Raw genomic sequence first — 19,332 nt, forward strand, 5'->3', positions numbered from 1 at the left:
AAGGATTGCGCCGGACGCTACCGTGGTTCACACAACAAGTGTAGGCCCGGGTGGCTCGATGACCGCGTACGCAAATGTAAGCTGCCTCGATACAAATGCTTCCCTTCACGTAACGACGGTTAGAATTACTTCGTGAGAATAAGGAAGTGACTTTTATCTGTTCCATTTCTTGAGGGCACCGTGCATGCGTGAAAGGCTATTCTGTTGTTTTGCCGTACGCAACTGACATTTAACATTTCCCTTATCGTGCCATCCATTTGTCCCGTAGCGTATTACGGTACCCTCACATGGTTAAGGCCAATAGTTTCCCATGACTGCGGAAAAAACCGCGGATTTTGGTATATTTCTTGGAGTTTTGTGCTGGCAGCCAAATTCTCATTTCCTTCTAGATCCCAGTTTTCCTCACCTATCAAGCCAATATTACTGGCGTTACACCCCACCGAGGCTTTTGATAATATGCTCCATGTGGCCGTCCTGCAGACACTAAATCAGCTGAATGTAGGCGAACGGATGCACGCATATGTGTCAGCCTTCCGTATTAACCGCACCGCTGAACAACACCTCGGTTCATTTCTCTCCCAAATCTCCTTGAAGCTGAGAAGCAGAGGAACGCCACAAGGAGCGGCACTTTCCCCGTTCCTTTTTAACGTTACTTTCATCTCTCTGGCATACCAACTCTCAGCCATACCCTCTCTTCATCATTCAGTATACGCTGACATCACGCTGTGGAACACGACGGGCAACCGAGGGGGGATAATAGATCTAGAAGCCACCCTACAGGAAGCCACCGACAGAGTCCAAGCGCATGCTCTCAGCATCGGCTTAACCTGCTGTCCATCCAAATCCGAATTACTGCTCATTCGGCCCAAACCGACGGACCCCCACTTACCCCCTATCTTGATCGACATCGATGGGGCACCCATCCCAGAAGTCCAAATCCTCAGAATCTTACGCCTCTAGATTTCCAAAAACGGTGCAAATGCGAATGTTATCAAAACCCCAAAACGCACTGTGAAGGATACAATAGGCATTATACAGAGAATTTCCAACAAATACCGAGGCATGAGAGAAGTCGACACGCGACCGCTCGTTCGAGCCTTCTGCCCCAGCAGAATCTTTTACACGCTGCCTGACCTCCACCGCCTAGACACGGAACGGGGCCAGGTAGACCGCATGGTAAGCAGCGCTTAAACTGCTTTGCATATACCCATTACTACATCTACAACCAAATTTTGCTAACTTGGCATCCACAATACGTTAGACGAGCTAACTGAAGCCCACTTAATCGACCTATACTACAGGCTCTCCCAAATGCCTACGGGCCAAGCGCTGCTGATGCTGCTCATTACGTCGCTGGCACCACGAACGGAGTGGAGCAGCAAACTACAGACCATGCCCCAAAAATGAGCTGCAGAGCCATTAGTATTGGCACCTGTGATTAAGAAGTACAGGTTTAATGGGTGTCGACACAAAGTTTTGTATGCCGGTGTTCTGTTAAAGGTGCACTGAAGAGGAATCTGAACTTGTCTTTTTGCCGCGGAAACTCGATCTACACGTTTCGAGCTTTCTTAGGAACTTCGATTTATTGCCCTGTGTGGCCGATTTCCGTAATTAAATCGAATTAGCGTCCGGCTCCCGCCTTTTTTTTTTTAATTCTCCCGCGTACGGTGGGCGGAGTCGACCAACGCGAGGAGCGCCTTTCACCCAGTCCCGTGGCGGCCTGCCGCTCTGCCATCGGCGGAGTAATACGTAGTAGTCCGTAGTAGCAAATAGTCCGCGCGTATTTTTATTTCTGCGGGCTTATTTTGCGGCTATATTATCTGCGAATGAAACTATTTATTCATGGAAACCTAAAAAACAAAATAAAGCGGAAGCAAAGCCTCCACGCAGCTGGCTTAAAGGCACTTCACGCGTTGGTCGACTCCGCCCACCGTACGCGGAGAATTCAAAAAATAAAGGCGGGAGCCGGACGTTAATTCGATTTAATTGCGGAAATCGGCCACAGAGGGCAATAAGTCGCAGTTTCTAAGAATGCTAGGAACGTGTAGATCGAGTTCCCGCGGCAAAAAGACAAGTTCAGGATCCTCTTCAGTGCACCTTTAAGGAGTAGACGCTTCAAATTTTGTATGGATGCTTTTTCTTTGGAGAGATGCGCTGGACAGTGGTATACCGCATACATGAGTCATGACATGGAATTGCTCTACGTCAGCTGAAAAATTTATAACTGATTTTTTTTTCGCGTGTCGTTTCGGTTTCAAAAGCCGAACGACGGCTGCGGCGTCACAAACGATATGAGGTCACTTGAAGCGTGCAAAAACTGCGATAAAATCGCCGCTTATTCAGTTTTTGTCATTCCAAATCTTGCACATGTTTGCGTAAAAGTTACTGTGAGTTAAAACGAAAATTTAGCAACCATACTGTTATTTTTGTATGCTTCACGTGACTTCAAATTGCTTTTTACGTCACAACCATCATGTGGCTGTTGAAACCGAAACAGCATGAGAGAAAAATATTCAATTAAACAGTACTTACCGTTTGTTGGCGTAATCCACGTGGCTGTCAATTTCTAGTGTGCTGCGCATCATTCTAAAGAACAAAAATTTTACTGGTGAAGTAATAACAAAAATAAATTAGGAAATCCATAATGAGATGTCTAAGGAATACCAGAAGAGGGCGCCGTCGCGTCTGCGCATCGCGTCTCAACATCTGATATAACCTGTTTCTTTCAAAATCTTTTGCAACAAATTTGTTGCAGCATGTATCATACGAGTTTAATACAGGGGATCTGAGTGAGAAATAGCAAATTACAGAAAATAGTATGCTACAGTGTACAAAAATCTTGCTTTGGCTTCTCCAGCACTCACAGAAGCTTGATTCGAGTTGATTTCTTCATTTTTTACAAGTTTCATTGCCCAAATCTTGCAGATGATTGAACCAAAGGCATTCTCATCGAGTTGTAGTTTTGACGTTAACACTGCGGCATAGCTCAATTCTATGTTCATAGAATTTGGTAAACCATTCGTAAGGCACTGGTGATACCAAAAAAAAAGTGGAATGTCTGTGAACACAATGTTTTTCTTTGCCTTTTAAAACTAGAAATTTTGTAGCATAATTATTACTCTTGTTCATATGGACTCAACGGCCACTTGACCAGCCTCTGCCTCCCTTGTAGCATCTTGCACTTCTTGAAATCACCAATGGCCCTTTCAGTGATGAGTCTAGATGACAATATGTTTAATATATAGTGGCTGGCTTGTTGGTTACACATCTTGAACACATGTTCAATACAGCAACAACGTGACAATATGCTATTCGGCATTGTTACCTCCATTTCTAAAAGCTGCTGCCTTGCAGTTCCGAAAGAAGGCATGATGAACCTCAAGAACACTCCATGAAGAGAGAAGCCAGTCTCTTTCTGCCAGAACTCGGTTTCCGTCCTGAAACACATCCAGGAGATCTTTGAAATGAGAAAAACATTGAAAACATTTAGTGCTATGCAAATATGCAATGCATCACATGTAAGCTATAGATGTAGACATTTACTGACTTCACATGCATGTTCAACACCAGCGACTAGCAAATTATGCTTTGCTGCAGAACAAGAATTCAATTTTATAACATTTGTCTCAGATTTTAGCTCTCCTACGTGCTGTACATTGAAAGGAACCAGACTATGTTGGCTGCTATATATAAATTTTTAAATTATATGTTATGCTGAAGAAGTTTTTCAGAACTCATTGACTTAGTATGAAAGGATGGATGGTAAATAATTCCTATCACTTTCTAATGCGATCACCTTGTGTCTTTCACCCTCCCTCTCTACACACGGCACGAAGAAGCGTAGCTGCACCATGCAGGTACACACAAACAAGGAACATTAAAGTAGCACTTCGGTCATAATTACTCCGCACTTGCTGCGAGCTCATTCGATTGGTCTGCTGCTGAAAACATGTATCTCAGTTTGGGCGTGATGTTAGCAAAAAAGTTTTCATAACAATTTATAAAATCAGCTAGTGCTCGCAATCATACATTGACATTGCGACTTGCAGCGTCAGGCATCCAAACCCCGCTGTGTCCGGCGTCACTGTTTCGGCAGCTGACGGTAGTGATCACATCAGCTCGCATGCAGCACAAATGCGTGAAGAATAAATCGTTCAATCCTTATAACATCTTGTCTCGCTGTAGTGTCGGAGGGCGAACAGCACATATCTGCACACCTGTGACTGAGTAAGGGAACAGTACAGGAATTTGCCCTATCAAAGATTTGCCAGGTCCTCCGGTTCTTGGCCTTTATGCGAGTGCAGTCGAAAATATAGATATCGGAGCATCATGGCGAGAAATCAAGCTTACGTAACTGCATGATCAAAACAGCTACGCCAGATATCTTGAAGTTATTTCATTTCACAAACACACAATGACAAGATAACGTAAATAACCGATATTGTTCGGCACTGCTAGACATTCAAACTGTTTGCTTTGCACAGGTCTTTCTCGAAGTACAGAAACTCAGACGCGCACGGATACGTTTCGGACTTCGTGGTAAGCGGGAAATAGGAACAAACCTTCTGTACAGATGGGATGAAAAACAGGCCGTTTAACGGCTACAGCCTTTCGAAGCTTGTTCCCAAAGAGCAGCGGTAGAAGGGGTTTTTTTTTCTCATGATTTTTAAAATTGCGGGCCGACGCAATTGTCCGAGCTTATACATTGCTTTTTTCGGTCACCAACGTCTCTTCAGGGAACCGCTTCTGAACATTCGATATCCTGTGCAACCTGGGCATGCTGACCAATTCTCCCCCCGAAGCTTCATGCCTAACTCCCCTTTCTTTGTCGCACCGAAAACAAAGCCCATCTTCCCTATACGAAACCCTTTGAGTATGCACGGGTTGACAAGGCGTCACTATCTTCTGGGAGAGCACATTTTAATCTCCATCACGAATTTCGCTAAGTGATTAAGCACGGCCATCGCCGGCTCGGCGTAGTGCGATACCAAGAGAAATAGCAACGACATGCCCGCCACGTTTAGCACAGTCTCCTTGCAGCGCTCCCTCGAAAGCGGCAAGTAGCGGCCCATGATCTCCAAGAAGTTGACATACACCAAGACACCAAAAGAAATACCATCCATGGCGGTAAGGACGGCAGGGTTCAAACTTATGTCCACACGGTATCCGGCCAAATACGCAGCGGGTGGCAGCAGCACGAACGGCAACGTTAACGCAAAGCTCTGGAAGATGTTTAGTTCGACCGTGTCGGTCGTAACGGCGGCGACGTACGAGGACATTACCGACAGCACCACGAGACGGAAAAGACCCCAGGCGTAGACACCGTTCATCAAGTCCCAAATGCCGGCGTCAACGCCATGCAAAACGTTTAGAAGCGAGAGCAAGAACAGAAGCACTGCGAGAGGAAATTCGGCGAACTCCTGCGGCGGCTTGGACTTGTCTGCAGGCTGGACCATGGATCTCCAGAGCCCTCCGTCTTCACCGTCCACAGCTGCGTCCGGTTCAGACTCAGGGCCAGCGCCCCCACTGGAGCCTGCAGCGCCCTCGTTGGAGCCTGCCTCGAGGCGCCTGAGAGATGGAAGAAACGTTGTACTAAGAAAAAATATCACAGAACGGTTACAAGGAACCAGCCAGAGCTACAGCAAGCAATGAGGTCATGCGACGTCAGGTACAAAGTGTAATTAGTGCAGTAACGGTATTTCGTATCCGCAGATATGAACTCTTCAAAATAGTATTTTGTTGATTATTATTAGGTCCGAAACTGCAGGGTACCAAGGAGCAGTTCTTCAGCACGAGCGTCAGTCGGCCGCCTCAAGAGTTTCGTCTTTGTTGGCGTCGGCGCATGGTCACATTTATTCCAGTAATATCAGCTGATGTGGACGACTATGTTCAATGCACTGCGGCAGCGTGTGTTTATTAGTTCCACAGTAGCATTAGTTGAAGAATACGACGATGTGCAACGCACAACGCGAGAGTTGGTTACCATGAGGCGTGATCGGCTGCGTTGATAGCATAGTCCTCTCGTGCAGTGACCAGCGAAGCTGATCTGTCCGTGCCTCCGCGGGTTCGAATGCAAGTCACGGCAGTATATATTTTATTTATGTTTTGCCCAAGTCACCCTCTGAAGCTTCAGAAAAACTCGCGAGCCGGTTTGATCTCGAAGTAATGCTTTCGTACTAAAATCCGGCGGCGCACGCATTTTACTCATGAAATCGGTCGGTGATAGCCGCGCCTGAATTTCGTTTTTTGGTCTTTGCACGCTTTTAAACGCCCGGTTTTCTGTGCGAGTCGTCTCTTTGGGATTAGAATGAGCTACCCACTTCATACACGCCAACTTTCATTTACCCTCAGCGTCCCTTTAAAGTCGGCAGCGGTAACCCCGTTCGGCGGTTCCGCCCCGCGCATGACGACATGACTGACGCACAACGAGGGTGGAGAACTGGCGGTAACCGACTAAGTTGAAGGAAGTAGTGCGGAAATTCGGTTGTGTTTTCAGCTTCGCCTTTTCGCAATGATGCTCTCCAGGTAGCGATTTTGGCCGAGGAACTGGTGTACAGGGGTGCGTTTTGGCGTTGGGCCTGCGGACAATAGCTATAGTAGCTCAAAAACTGCTCCCTTCGTTTTCTTTTTCTCAAGTGCAAAACAAATGAGTAGCCAGTGCAACGTGCGAGTGCCAGAATCTGCCACTGAGCATCAGTGTAGTCGGGTACAACTCAAGAACAAAGCGGTTTCTGCCTCTCAAAGGAACCCCTTCCAGCCACTGGCGTCGGCCGATTCTCATGACCCTGCTGGCGTGACAATGCAGCTAGTGGCAGATGAAAGGGGATAGTTCCCTCCCTCCATGGACGGGGATAGCCTCCCTTCTCCATTGTGACGCTAGCAGGTTCATGAGAATAGCCCGACACCATTGGATGGAAGAGGGTCCTTTGACATGGAAAATTCTGTGTCCTTGTTGAGTTGCATCCGACTTTAGTGTCAGCAACATTAATAAAAATGTTAGTATTTTGAAAAGCTGTTTTGAACACGATCATAACGTACTAGATTCTAAGAGAAAGTAAAGCGAGCGGTCAGAATGTCAGTGATCATATCGAGATTTTGAAGATCTATATATACTTACAATTCGGGCTGTTGCAGAAGGTTCCCCTTGTCTGATGGCCGTGAAATCATCAACCAGGTGTGTGCGCAGAGGAAGCCAAAGAGCGCACCGACTGCCCAGAACAGTAAGCCCCACTGCGGGCTAAGAAACTTGTGAATGCGCCATGCGAAGGTGTTCGCCGTCGGAATGCCGAAGATGGCAATCATGTGCAGGATGTAGCCGCCGAAGAACAGGTAGGGGTGAAGGCTGAAAAAAAAAAGAAGAGGAAATGATGTGAATAACAAAACATCTGTCGAACGTGTGCCAAGTTATAAAGAACAACAACTCGCACTGATTCGACTAGTGCAGGGTTATGGGCAGTCGTCTCGAATAGGTCAGAATAATTTTTAAACGCTCATGATTTACTTGTTATCAAGGATATTAACTGTCTTAAGGCAAAAACTTGAGCAACTTTGCAAGTACGTCTTTGAAGAATAGAAAACAGCGCAAACCACAGGATTAGGAGAACACATGGGCGGCACTTTATCCTTAACAAAGATAGAAGAGCTAACTCTTTACTCGCTAAATTTAGCACGAAATTTTCCATGTAAAAGTTGCAGAGCAAGTTGAGAAATAATCATAACTTCTTTTTTTCCAAGTTGAAATCGGTGTGGTTCTTTTGAGCTCATAATAAAGGACTTGATATTCAAAAACCACGGAACTATACGCCCTCGCATCGCGAACTCTGCACCCACAAACGTGTACGAACTGAAGAAAACCCGCTGCATAAAGCCGGAATGAATACACGTGCCATCGATTACAGCGATAGTTCTGCGATGAGTGGTACCATGCATAACGCGGCAAGTACAGCGGCGGGAGCTCACGTCGACCCCAGATGTGGAGTGACAGCGAAAGTACCACGCCTGAGGAAGGTAGAGAAAGGTATGCCAACTTACCGTGGGGACTGTTTCAAGTCATATGCATCGGAGATTTCCGAGAAGATTATAGAGCAAAAGGCATTCACCAGAATGAGGCAGAACGCTCCTATTAACGCCCGCGGTTCCGTGTCGAGAATTAGTCGAGGCGAATAAAAAAGGTCCATGTCGACAGCCGTCAGTTGCGTGATTCTGAAAAAAGAAAGAAAACAAACAAACAAAACTCATAAGGCTAACCTCCAAAATTTTAAGCACGTACAGTCGTGGAATTTATGAGCGTGGACACGGGAGCTCGGAACAGATAGCCTCGAGCCCTACTTGTGGCGATACGCGGCGGATGCTTTTCGCTACGTGGTGGAAGCTTACGTGCCGCCACGCCTGCTTTTCGCAAACGGAAGAACACACCTCTTTTCACTTAGTTTATGAAAGTGGCCGCCGCGTATCGCGGCAAGTAGAATTCGAGGCTATCGGACACGCGTTCCCGCGTTCACGCTCATAAATTTCATTAACCTGAACGCGCGAGCGTCGACTGCCCGGTGCAGCGGTGCACAGTCGAAGCAGAGCGGAAATCGGGAGAGGGGACGTGCAAGCGCGCCGGTCATGTCGCTGCAGCTATCGTCGTCTGCTTGGCTGTTCTGTTTCGTGCGAAGCAATTTTTATGGCCGAGTTCTGAGAGCGTTTGTTTCGTGTTCTGATGCATGGTTGTGGTCGTGGGATGGCGCAAACGCGTAGCGTTCAAGGCACGACTCTAGGCTCCGGTTGCATTTTCGGGTAGCGTCTCGAAAGCATTTGCTTTAAACAGCGAAATTAAAGCGTCAATAGCGAGGGTCCTCTTCAGTCAGTTTTTTGTAAGCAACGATTGCAACTGGTTTCTTGGGAATATTAGGCTGTTCCCAAATCTATCCTCTTTTCAGAATCACCCACGCTGCATGGAGCGAATAAAATCAATTGCTCGCAGCTTCTTGGGGCTCCGATGCAACAGCCGATGATGGGCAGGGGTTGCTTCGCACTAATCAGAACAGCCTAGCAGACGAACCTTACTCCAGCAGCATGAATTGTGGGCGTGCCGTTGCCCTTGCAAGCTTTCTCTTCTTCTTCAGTCGACGCTCGCGTGTTCAGATTAAAAAATTGGAAGGGTGTACACCGAACGTCAACGTATAGCTTCAAGCGAAAAAAAAAAAACGCCAGCGGCGCCCACCCGGACACAGTGAAGGCCGACCCACATGGAGCGAACAGACGCTGCGAATTTCATGCGGCGCGGCGGGACGCCGACGCGCGTTCGCCGTGCTGCACCACATACGGCGAAAAACAGGCGACCGCCGCCAGACAGCAGCCGTCTTGATACTGTAAACAAACCGACTCTCCTCGTAAGCCTAGAAGTGGGAGAACTTTCACTCTAAATAAAAAAATAAACCAAATTTATCGCTTATACATTTTCTTGCACCGAGCTCGCATTCGCCGCTTCCGGTGAGCGGCTGACCGCCGGGCGAACGTATCTAGCACTGCTTGGTCGGCGGCGAACGGCCGCCGGCGGCGGCCGTTCGCAGGTTTTTCGCGAGAAAATCGCTCCATGTGGGTCGGGCTTAATACTGGTTACGAAAGAGGGCCGTGCAGCCCGCTGCGGTGATTACACTCGATTACGATCACTTGGAGTTATAGACTAGAAACAAAGAACAAACTATCAATTGTTATGGAAACGGTGGTTAAGTATAGCTGGGAGCTGCTGAAAGCGATAAGGGGATCAACGCGAACTTGAGAACGCTATTGTCGTTGTCTCTACCAGCAGATACACCTCGTTCCGAAAGGAAACTCGAAGAAATACAAAGAAAGAAGCGAACTCCTCTGTCAGTCAAACAAGGAAAAAATTGCGAGGACACTTTGGCAACTAAAGTGTTGAGAGGCGAAAGCCGAGGACACTATGCCGTGATGACTTGCGGTGGATGTGATGTCGCACCGTTCTCATGGCTGTATCGATACCTAAATTATACATCTTTCGGGGATCTTAAGTGTTAATTACGCTTAATTAGACATTTTTCCATCTAATTTGACACAAATCCGACGTTTTTCCGACCATTCTGTGAAAATCTTTACTATGCCGTGACGACTTCCGGTGGATGTGACGTCACGTTGTTCTCGTGGCTATATCGAAGTCCGCGCGATTTAGACACAATTTCGACATTTTTACCTATAATTAATTAACTAATTGCTCTACAATAATCAAACTTGGATTCTGGGTTCATTTTTTCCTCCTCTATTTCAGGCAACCATTGGTTTTCTTCTATCTTTTTTTAGTTCCCGTGTTAAACGCGTGTGACACGCTTTGTTAACGGAAGGACGACAGTGTGAGCCATTAAAGGCTTTCGCCTTAAAAGTCACTTCAAAAGTCCGAGGGAAAGAGCATTAATCCCGAGATACTCACGTCAGAGATGCGCTGTGCTCACTGCTTTACAGCCGACAGCAGGTGCGTGATTCTGAAAAAAAAGGGGAACGTCGGCGTAAACTCCGAATTAATATTTTAAGCACGTACATTGAGAGCCGTTGGAAGAAAAACATGCAAAAAAAAAAAAATCGCCGGCACCGCCAACTAGAACACGGCCTGAAAACGGTTTTTTATGATGATGAATAATTTTTATTGCACAAGGGCATCTGTGGCCAAAGAGAGCCACGGAACAATGCCTTTTTTTGTTGTTCTATGCAAGATGGGGTCAATGACCCTTTTTCCAAGCATCTCCCCCTAAACAAGCCGAGCACCAGACTAGGGGAAAGCTTGTACCCACTGTATCACCGGTGGGTATCCGGCGGCACTGGGGATTGAACCTCGCATCTCCCGCAGGCGAGGCGGATGCTCAAACGACCAGGATACCGCGGCGGTCCTGAAAACGGTTTTGTAGAACATCGTGCCACCGTATGCTTATAGATGCTAGCAGGTCCATGAGCGGGCTTTATATAAAGGCTGTAACTGTCGCCGTGAAAAAGAGATCCAAGAAAAAAGAAACCATGTAAAAGAAAAACAAAGAAGGCACGTGACGATGATGATGCATTTCTGATGGTGCAAGGGCAACTTTGACCGAACAGCGCCACGGCACAAGGAATTTTTCTTTACACAAGGTGAGGTCGAAGACCCATTTGCATTTCATCCAAGAGAAGTCGAGGCAAGGTGAAAACTTGTACACGCATTGGAAACTGATGGTCATCCGGCAAAGGCAGCATGTGCTCACGCACGAGTCACAATTTCTTTTTCTTTTTTTTTTTTTTTTACGGCGAGAGGCATGGTTTGGTTGGTTGGTTTATGGGGTTTAACGTCCCAAATCGACTAAGGCTATGAGAGACGCCGTAGTGGAGGGCTCCGGAAATTTCGGCCGCCTGTGGTTCTTTAACGTGCACTGACATCGCACAGTACACGGGCCTCTAGAATTTCTCCTCCAAAGAAATTCGACCGCCGCGGCCGGGATCGAACCCGCGTCTTTGGGGTCAGCAGCCGAACACCATAACCACTGAGCCACCGCGGCGGCCATGCGAGAGGCGTTTTACGGAGTACGCCCTGAGCAGGGTTGCCGTTGGTGGCTACTTTGCGCCAAATTGGCTACTTTTCAACCCCGTCTGGCGATGAAAATTTCACGCTGGCTCCTTGGCTACTTTCTGGCTACTTTGAACTTCTATTTTGGCGCATTTACTAGTCATTTTTTTTTTGCAATTGCATATACAATAGGAAGCAAGAACAGAAAAGAACAATTATTTCCAAGCTTTGCTGTACTCATTGCTGTCCTGGTCGCCTTGATGGGCGCGCGCGTCCTCGACGCATATATTCCTCCAACGAACTGGAGTCTTAAACACGCCAGGAGCAGAGAATTAGCGGTGCACTTGATCGCGCATCATGTTTGACTTCCTGGCACGCAGCGGCATCGTACAAGGACACTTGCGGCGAATGCCCTTTTCAACACCTGGCGCAAGGAGCACTGAAAATTTTGACCCTTCCAATTTCTAATGCTGATGCAGAGCGTGTGTTCCCTGGCGTGAACTTGACGAAAACAGAGATCCGTAACAAAATAAAGCTGGACTTGCTTATGGCGATTCTGCGAATCAAATTTGGGCTACGACTCCAAGAAAAAACAGCATCATCGTTTAACGTTCCTGCTGACGGATTGAATAGAATGTGCCAAAATTACTCCGGCAAGAACACTATCTACTCTAGATAAACTACGCGGACTGAACTTTTATTTATTTGCAACGTACCTGATACTTGACGGCCCAGCATGAGGCCCAAAATTCCGTGCTCTTTATTTACTCTGTTTCTGTGTTGATTCAAAATGATAATATTTATTGTTCACTAATAAAAGTTGCTTATAATAATGGTTCTTTTCTACTTGGCTACAAATTTGGCGCCAAGATCAGGTGGCGTGGCTACTTTTGGCTACTTTTAGCTTCAGTTCTGGTTCTTTTTGAAAAATTCCCAACGGCAACCCTGGCCCTGAGCTACAATATAATCCGATGACACAGCCAGCGCGTCGCCAGAGCCATAACGCAGTCTGAGATGAGACAGAACTTAGAAGAAGCAGGTGGTGGGAGCGAGACTTGAGGCGAGGCCAAAACTTTCGCGCGGCTTCACGCCAGAGATATCGTGCGATAAAACATAAGAAAAAAGGAGAAGCAGATGGTAGGAGCCTGAGTTTGCGCGACGCTAGAACCTCCACGATACCTAATTTAGAGATAAGAGAAGCAGGTGGTTGCGCTAGAGTCACTATAGGTCACGTCACGCACGCCATGGCATCTGTCCATCTGTACAAAGCTTGCAGGAGAGTAGAACAGATATGTACAGTCGGGGACAAAAGTCTCCGGACCACGTGTTCCTCTAACGAAGCCGATAGCTCTGCTATTTGTCGGTGGTTGGAGACCACACTTGTGCAGGAAAAAGTTAAATTTTTGTTCTTTCACCTCCACAAGTGCGGTCTCCAACCGCTATCTGATAGTAGAGCTATAAGCTTCGTTTGAGGAACACGTGGTCCGGACACTTTTGTCTCCGACTGTACAGAGCTGTGGCTGACCGCGACCCGTCTCGAGGGTAGCGCGCGCGCGCTTTATGTGCTAGGCAGTGAAGCTTATACCTGCCTATCTTTTTTCTTCAGGAAACAAGTAAATATTCCACGAAACCTGTAACAGAAAGATCATTACAAATTATTTAGTTCTGTCCAGCCAGCGCCTAACCGTGCAAAAATGCTGTGCATATACTTTCGGCCCAAGCTTTCCTACAGCCACCGTGGTGGCTCAGTGTTTATAGTGCTCGGATCCCGGCCGCAGCGGTCGTATTTCACACCACACCACACCACACGACACGACACGACACCACACCACACCACACCACACCACACCACACCACACCACACCACACCACACCACACCACACCACACCACACCACACCACACCACACCACACCACACCACACAACACCACACCAAACCAAACCAAACCAAACCAAACCAAACCAAACCAAACCACATCAAACCAAACCAAACCAAACCAAACCGAACCAAACCAAGTTTTTCTACTGAATGTCGAAAGCCGCTCGCAAGTGATGGCTGTGTCCTGAAAAACGTTAAAAAGGTAGGGGCCGTTAAGCACTGACTCCCAGGGCAAATAAGGGGAAGAAAACATGGCAGTGCTGCAGGAGAGCCGAAGGCAAGGAAAGAATGCACTAAACTAAACAAAAGCGCAGCTGAAATACGGCGTGAGTGTTCCTCACAACAGCTCAGATGGGACAGGTGTGAACAATGATTGGAAGGAAGTGAACAAAACTGGCGGCGAACGGAAGAATGGGTCACAACCGTCAATATTTTTATACCAGAACCTTGCAGTTTTCCAATGTTGAAAATCTTCGTCCAGGAATGTTGGACATTAGTCAAGAACGCTCCCCTCCACTGGAAGCTGGCATGTTCAACCACTCCTTCGAGCACTGAAGTTTTGCCCGCTGCTGCATCAATGCTCTTCATCGGCAATAAAAAACGTGGAGGCTAACGGAAAGGGTTCAGCTTAAGTTAAGGACAACGCAGCGAGCTATGGAAAGAAAAATGATAGGTGTAACGTTAAGAGATCGGAAGCGGGCGGAGTAAGAGGGGGAACAAACGCGGGTTAATGACATCGTAGTCGAAATCAAGAGGAAGAAGTGGGCTTGGGCAGGGCGTGGGATGCAAAGACAAGATAACGGCTGGTCCTTTAAGGGTAACGGAAAGGATTCCAAGACAAGGCAATCGTAGCAGGGGGCGGCAGAAAGTTTGGTGGGCGAATGAGATTAAGAAGTTTGTCGGGAAACGGTGGCCGCAGCTGGCAAAGGATCATCAGGGTTAATTGGAGAGACATGGGAAAGGCCTTTGCCCTGCAGTGGGCGTAGTCAGGCTGATGATGATGATGATGATGGTGAACTCGTGTCTGCGGGCGACGCGTACGGAAAAAAAGGAGGGCGCTTTTTCGCTTTAAGATCTGCCATTTTCATCCGTCATGTGAATGCTTTCGGCGCGCAGATGGTCCTTTGACTTAACGTGGCGTCACGGATCCGTACGCTACATCATTCCTTGTGTGAACTCGCCTCAAGGGGGTGACAGCTTGGGAAGGGTTGGAGGCACTGCGACCTTCTTCGATGAAAAAAAAAAAATTGAGATCCCTGCGGCGACCCCTATTGGAGCAGTGCGAAAGCAAAACGCCACATACTATATCGACGTTCATTGCTGTTCTGACGTCCATGTACTATATCGACATACGTGGCTATTTTGACGTATAAGTGTATTTTTCGCATTTAAATAATTAACTAATTACACCTCATCAACCAAATTTTTACCACGGCAACATTTTATCCACATTATATGTCACAATCACACTTTCACACATGTATCTTCAGAGAATGACGTAAACGTGCGGACAAAATTTGCGGCAACGTTTTGCGGGCACTTTTTGCTGACGCGACAGAGTCATACAATGCTCTCGCATTAATAAAAACTGCACCTAGCACTGCCGACCTGTGTCTGGCTAGCACAGACATGATATGTGTGCTAAGGAAGGTGCGCCCGCAGCGGCCTCATTTCCCTCGTTAGTTGCCAGTCCCACATGTGGCATGCTTTTGCACCCAAAGAACAAATGACAAATGACACTGTTATTAGAACGGTCTTACAAGGCGGGTAATAGGACCATTTACGAAGTACCTGCACCCTCACCTGTGAACATGTGCACTCATCTTGCCGTTATATATTATCGCTTCATTTTTTCTGCCGCCTCGGACGAGATGAAAGTTAAACGATGACTCGCAGTAGGGAATATGCGAAGATACAAGATTACTGCCTCTCAGTTTTCATAAATGTCATGAATAGCCGCTGACTTCCAAGTATGAACAACCCGCCCTGGTCAGACTGTCAACACCTGTCAATAGATGGGGTATGAGGCATGGCACCGTGCGAGATGCCAGCTAGTGCTTCGGGAAGGCTAAAATTTTTGCTGCCGGCGGGCCGCATGTGAAGGCTCCGCAGGCCGTGTGTTTGAGGCCCCTGCTCTTGGAGTTCAAGCCGTAGGTGTCCAAAAATGCAACATAGATATCCGCTACCGTGCACGGAACATGAAGTCAGTATATTAACTGCATGACCGTCATATTCATGGGAAGAATTTCAAGGGACACTTAAGTCTTGCCTTAAGGCCATGACACGAAAGCATTAATGCTCACATATAGGGGATTCGTCATCCTCTACTTAACATTCATAGATCCCTGGGAGTCCTCATAACACTCCTGGTGCAGCAGTTAAGCGATGCGCCACTGCCCTGCGATGACCGGTGCTGCCACCGGTTGGTTTGTGCGATCCAAGTTGCTCTTCTTGAGCAACCTCTAGCGAACTACCATTAATTTAACAGCCAACTGTCGCGGTGGACAGTTCACTCACAGTTCGGTAGGCAGGTTGAAATGGGGCCGCATGGTCACGTGACCTAGGTGCCCCCCCCCCCCCCCCCCTCGTCATGCTTCTTCGGTTATTTTTCACTCCCAACGCTGACGACGAAGCCGGATTTTCTGCACAACAGCAGCCAATTACCTTTGCATCTGATGACGACAGCCAACAAACCATAGATATAAAAATTTGAGTTGAGAGCGATGATAGAACTATGTCCTTCAGTACGGGGCATGCCGGCAGGGTTTGTTAAGCCTGGCTGAAACAAGTCGCGTCGTCGAGTCTTGAAGGTCATATGTATTAGAATTAAGAACGCTGCCACGCGAATGGATCCCGTCGCGGCAGCATGCTGCACGGCGTCGGAATGGTCTCCGCTTTTGAACAGTCGTCAAAGAAAACTACAGCGTGCTTCTCTTAGTGCCAACTATTCGAAAACTTTTCTAAAACTTGAGAATGGATTTGATCCGCTCAGGATAATTTTAAGTGTACAAAATTTGATTATTTCTGCGAATCGAACAGACGGATATACCCATCGTTATTCGAAAATTTCAAATAAGCGCGCCTTTAGAGAGTTATCGTTTCGTTGGCTGAGAAACCCCTAGATGGCGACACTTTCTCAAGAAACCTGCGCGTTTGCGTTTTACAAGCGCAAAATCGTTGAAAACGCTCTATTCTCTTCAGTGCTCCAATGAAATGCAATTCTCACAACAAACGAAAAAAAACAAAACCAAAGGAGGTGTAAAGTGGGAAGTTAGGCACAGAAGTGTGACGCAACAGCATTCACTTGACAATGCGGATGCCAAACGCGCGTCGCGCAATTTTACCGATAGGATGATGACACATTCTGTCATTCATAGCGGGCGCCGGTGCCAAACTGAAGCAAGTAATCAAACCAGGGGCCTGCTCTCGAGTGAAGACGGGCCCTTACGATTACCCTAATTCTTTTTGTTCGGCCACTCATGAATAGCAGCACATCTGTGCCTTGTTTAGACAGCGAATGCAGCGTATACCGTGAAAGAAAAGCCAGTGACGAAAAACTCCTCCGCGCCCACAGTATCCCCCACTGACGCGCCTTTGAATGCAAGCCTTTTCTTCGTCTCGAGCAGGCGGTAGAGCGCACGCGGTGGGCAGAGAACAACTTACCGGCTCGACTTTGTGTCCAATGCCGTTGCGATGCTTTGTTCATCCGATGCGAGTCAGAGTTGCGAGTGTCAGGTCTCTAAGCGACCGCTGCAATACATCCCATGTGCACAAATACAGACTACACCGCCGCGCCACCGATATTCTCCGGCACGAGCGAAGCCTGCCGCTCCTGCGTCCATCCGAGGATGCGAGCGGCTGCGGCGGTGGCGTTCCTTTCTGTGGGTGCTGCTCCTTTGTGCGAGGAAGAAGGGGGCTGAAGCCCCCTCTGGCACCTCTGGTCGGCCCGAAACGCTGTGGAGAGGGCTTCCGTCGGGAAAGCAGAGAGCGATTTGCGTGCGGGAGATTCGCAGTCGGGGGCCTGTGCCAAACGCAGAGAGAGGGAGAGAGAGAGAGAGAGAATGAGAGAGGGGCACGGTCGGGCTTCAGGGGTTATTAGGGTGCCTCAGTGGCGGGCGGGAGGTTGGGGAGCGCGCGCATCGAGGCACCCTGGGGCATAGGGGAGATGCGCCCGCTCTGTGCGCTATGCCCCTCCCCGGACTTTTGCTGGTTTGTTTTAGGTACGAGAATTCTCTATACTTTTCTGTTTCTGTTCTGTGCATCCATCGAAGCACGGAAAGCTCATAGTAAACTAATATATAAATAACGCCTGAAGAAATTGGACGATAACAGCTGGGCAGCTGAGGTACTTAAATACTTATACAGAAAGAGCGTTGACTCACAGTGGCAGAAAAGAACTAGGAAACTAACCAGTAAGTATGCCGGAAACGAAGACGGAGAAAGAAATAACATTAAATGACAGGTTAAAAACGTGGAAGGAAAGAATTGTATTAATTCAATGGAAACGAAGCGTAGTGTAGAACTATATCGATACTGGAAAAGGCAGATCAGGAAGGAATCGTTCTATGATAACTCTAGAGACAGTGCCCTACTTTTTGAAGCTTGGTCAGGGTGTCTTAGAACGCGCAGCTACAAAAAAATATTCAACGAAGAGGCACATGTGCTGTGTGTGGTAGATCTGCAGAAACAATTGAACATATTATACTCAGATGTGATGGTATCCATCCGGATGTCGATGCAGGCACAAACACTCTTCCTGAGGCCCTAGTATTTATAGACAACAAAGGTCATGCAAATGAATCTGCGGTGGAAGTTAGCAAAAAGTGATCGGAAGATTGGTGGCTCAAAAGTAGAGAGGTGACATAAGGTTAAAAGTATAGGAAACCGCATTGAAAGAAAAATGTCGAATTTTGATAACATTTTACAACACTGTTAAACAAAAATAAAAAAGCGAGCATGGTGGCAACTGCCATCACCCTGTTTCAAAGGAGACGCTCCTATCTTCCATCCATCCATCCTGGGCGCGCGCCTGAGGCATAGGGACCAATGAGCGCGTGCTCACCGGTGGTGGGCGGGCTCCTGGTACTCCCGTAACGGTTGCACGGTACACTATATGCTATTGGTATCTGCTCCCGGTACTCCGGTAACGGTAGCATGGTACACGGCATGCTAATCTAATTATGTCTATCAGACACCTTTAGCGTACCGTGTACCGTGGTACCGTTACCGCTACCTGAATACCGAGAGCCCGCCCGCCACCGGTCAACACGCGCTGATTGGTCCCGATCGTCGCGATGCTGCAGGCGGCAGGCATCTGGCCGCGCGCGGCCTCCCGGTACTCCGGTACCGGTAACACGGTACACGGTATGATAAAGGTGTCTAATGGTACAACCGCGCAAGGTGGCTATGCTGTTGCTCCTTAGGTAGCGGTAACTCTTCAACCTTTCCTCTCTGCCCCCACGACCTGGGCTCTTTGCTCGTCTCTCTCACCGGCTCTCCGCTGCCCATGTCAATAGTGAATACATGAGCAGGGGCGGACTTAGTGCACCTCCTTTTCACTTTCATCAGCATCGGGCTATCCAGTCTGAATACCGCTTAAAAAGAAAATCTTCATAGCTGTTTTGCTCACATATCTGAGCAGGGCATTTGAACGCTTGATGTGGATGGGCGAAAAGTTGCTTAAAAATCAAGTTCCAGCGAAACTCGATCATTCGTAAGACCTTATGCAACTCTAACATAAACGATTTCTGTTTGTTGTCACTGTCATCGATGTACGCGAAGGTGACAGCTGTGATCACTGACCCGGCAGTAAGGTATTCGTTTGTCTCGTGTCGCCCCTTCTGCCGCATTCTCAGTGGATGCGGGAATCCTTGTTGCCTCGAGGCGTTGCCGTCATTACAGTTTAACGCTGGCCAAAGCTCCGCC

General features: G+C 47.7%; 1 protein-coding gene across 1 annotated transcript; it reads right to left on the reverse strand.

The window, feature by feature from the left end:
- Positions 1–3,217: 3,217 nt before the first annotated feature.
- Positions 3,218–17,412, reverse strand: LOC149342893 (uncharacterized). The gene is made up of 5 exons (XM_089542254.1): positions 17,071–17,412; positions 10,430–10,481; positions 8,032–8,202; positions 7,118–7,342; positions 3,218–5,568 (listed from the first exon to the last, which is right to left on the reverse strand). Exons 3-5 carry the CDS (start codon positions 8,175–8,177, stop codon positions 4,899–4,901), a joined length of 1,041 nt encoding a protein of 346 aa, XP_089398380.1. The 5' UTR covers positions 8,178–8,202; positions 10,430–10,481; positions 17,071–17,412; the 3' UTR covers positions 3,218–4,898.
- Positions 17,413–19,332: the final 1,920 nt, after the last annotated feature.

Source organism: Amblyomma mixtum, chromosome 5, assembly GCF_055824585.1.
Source record: "Amblyomma mixtum isolate Tamu chromosome 5, ASM5582458v1, whole genome shotgun sequence".
Lineage (NCBI taxonomy): Eukaryota > Metazoa > Arthropoda > Arachnida > Ixodida > Ixodidae > Amblyomma > Amblyomma mixtum.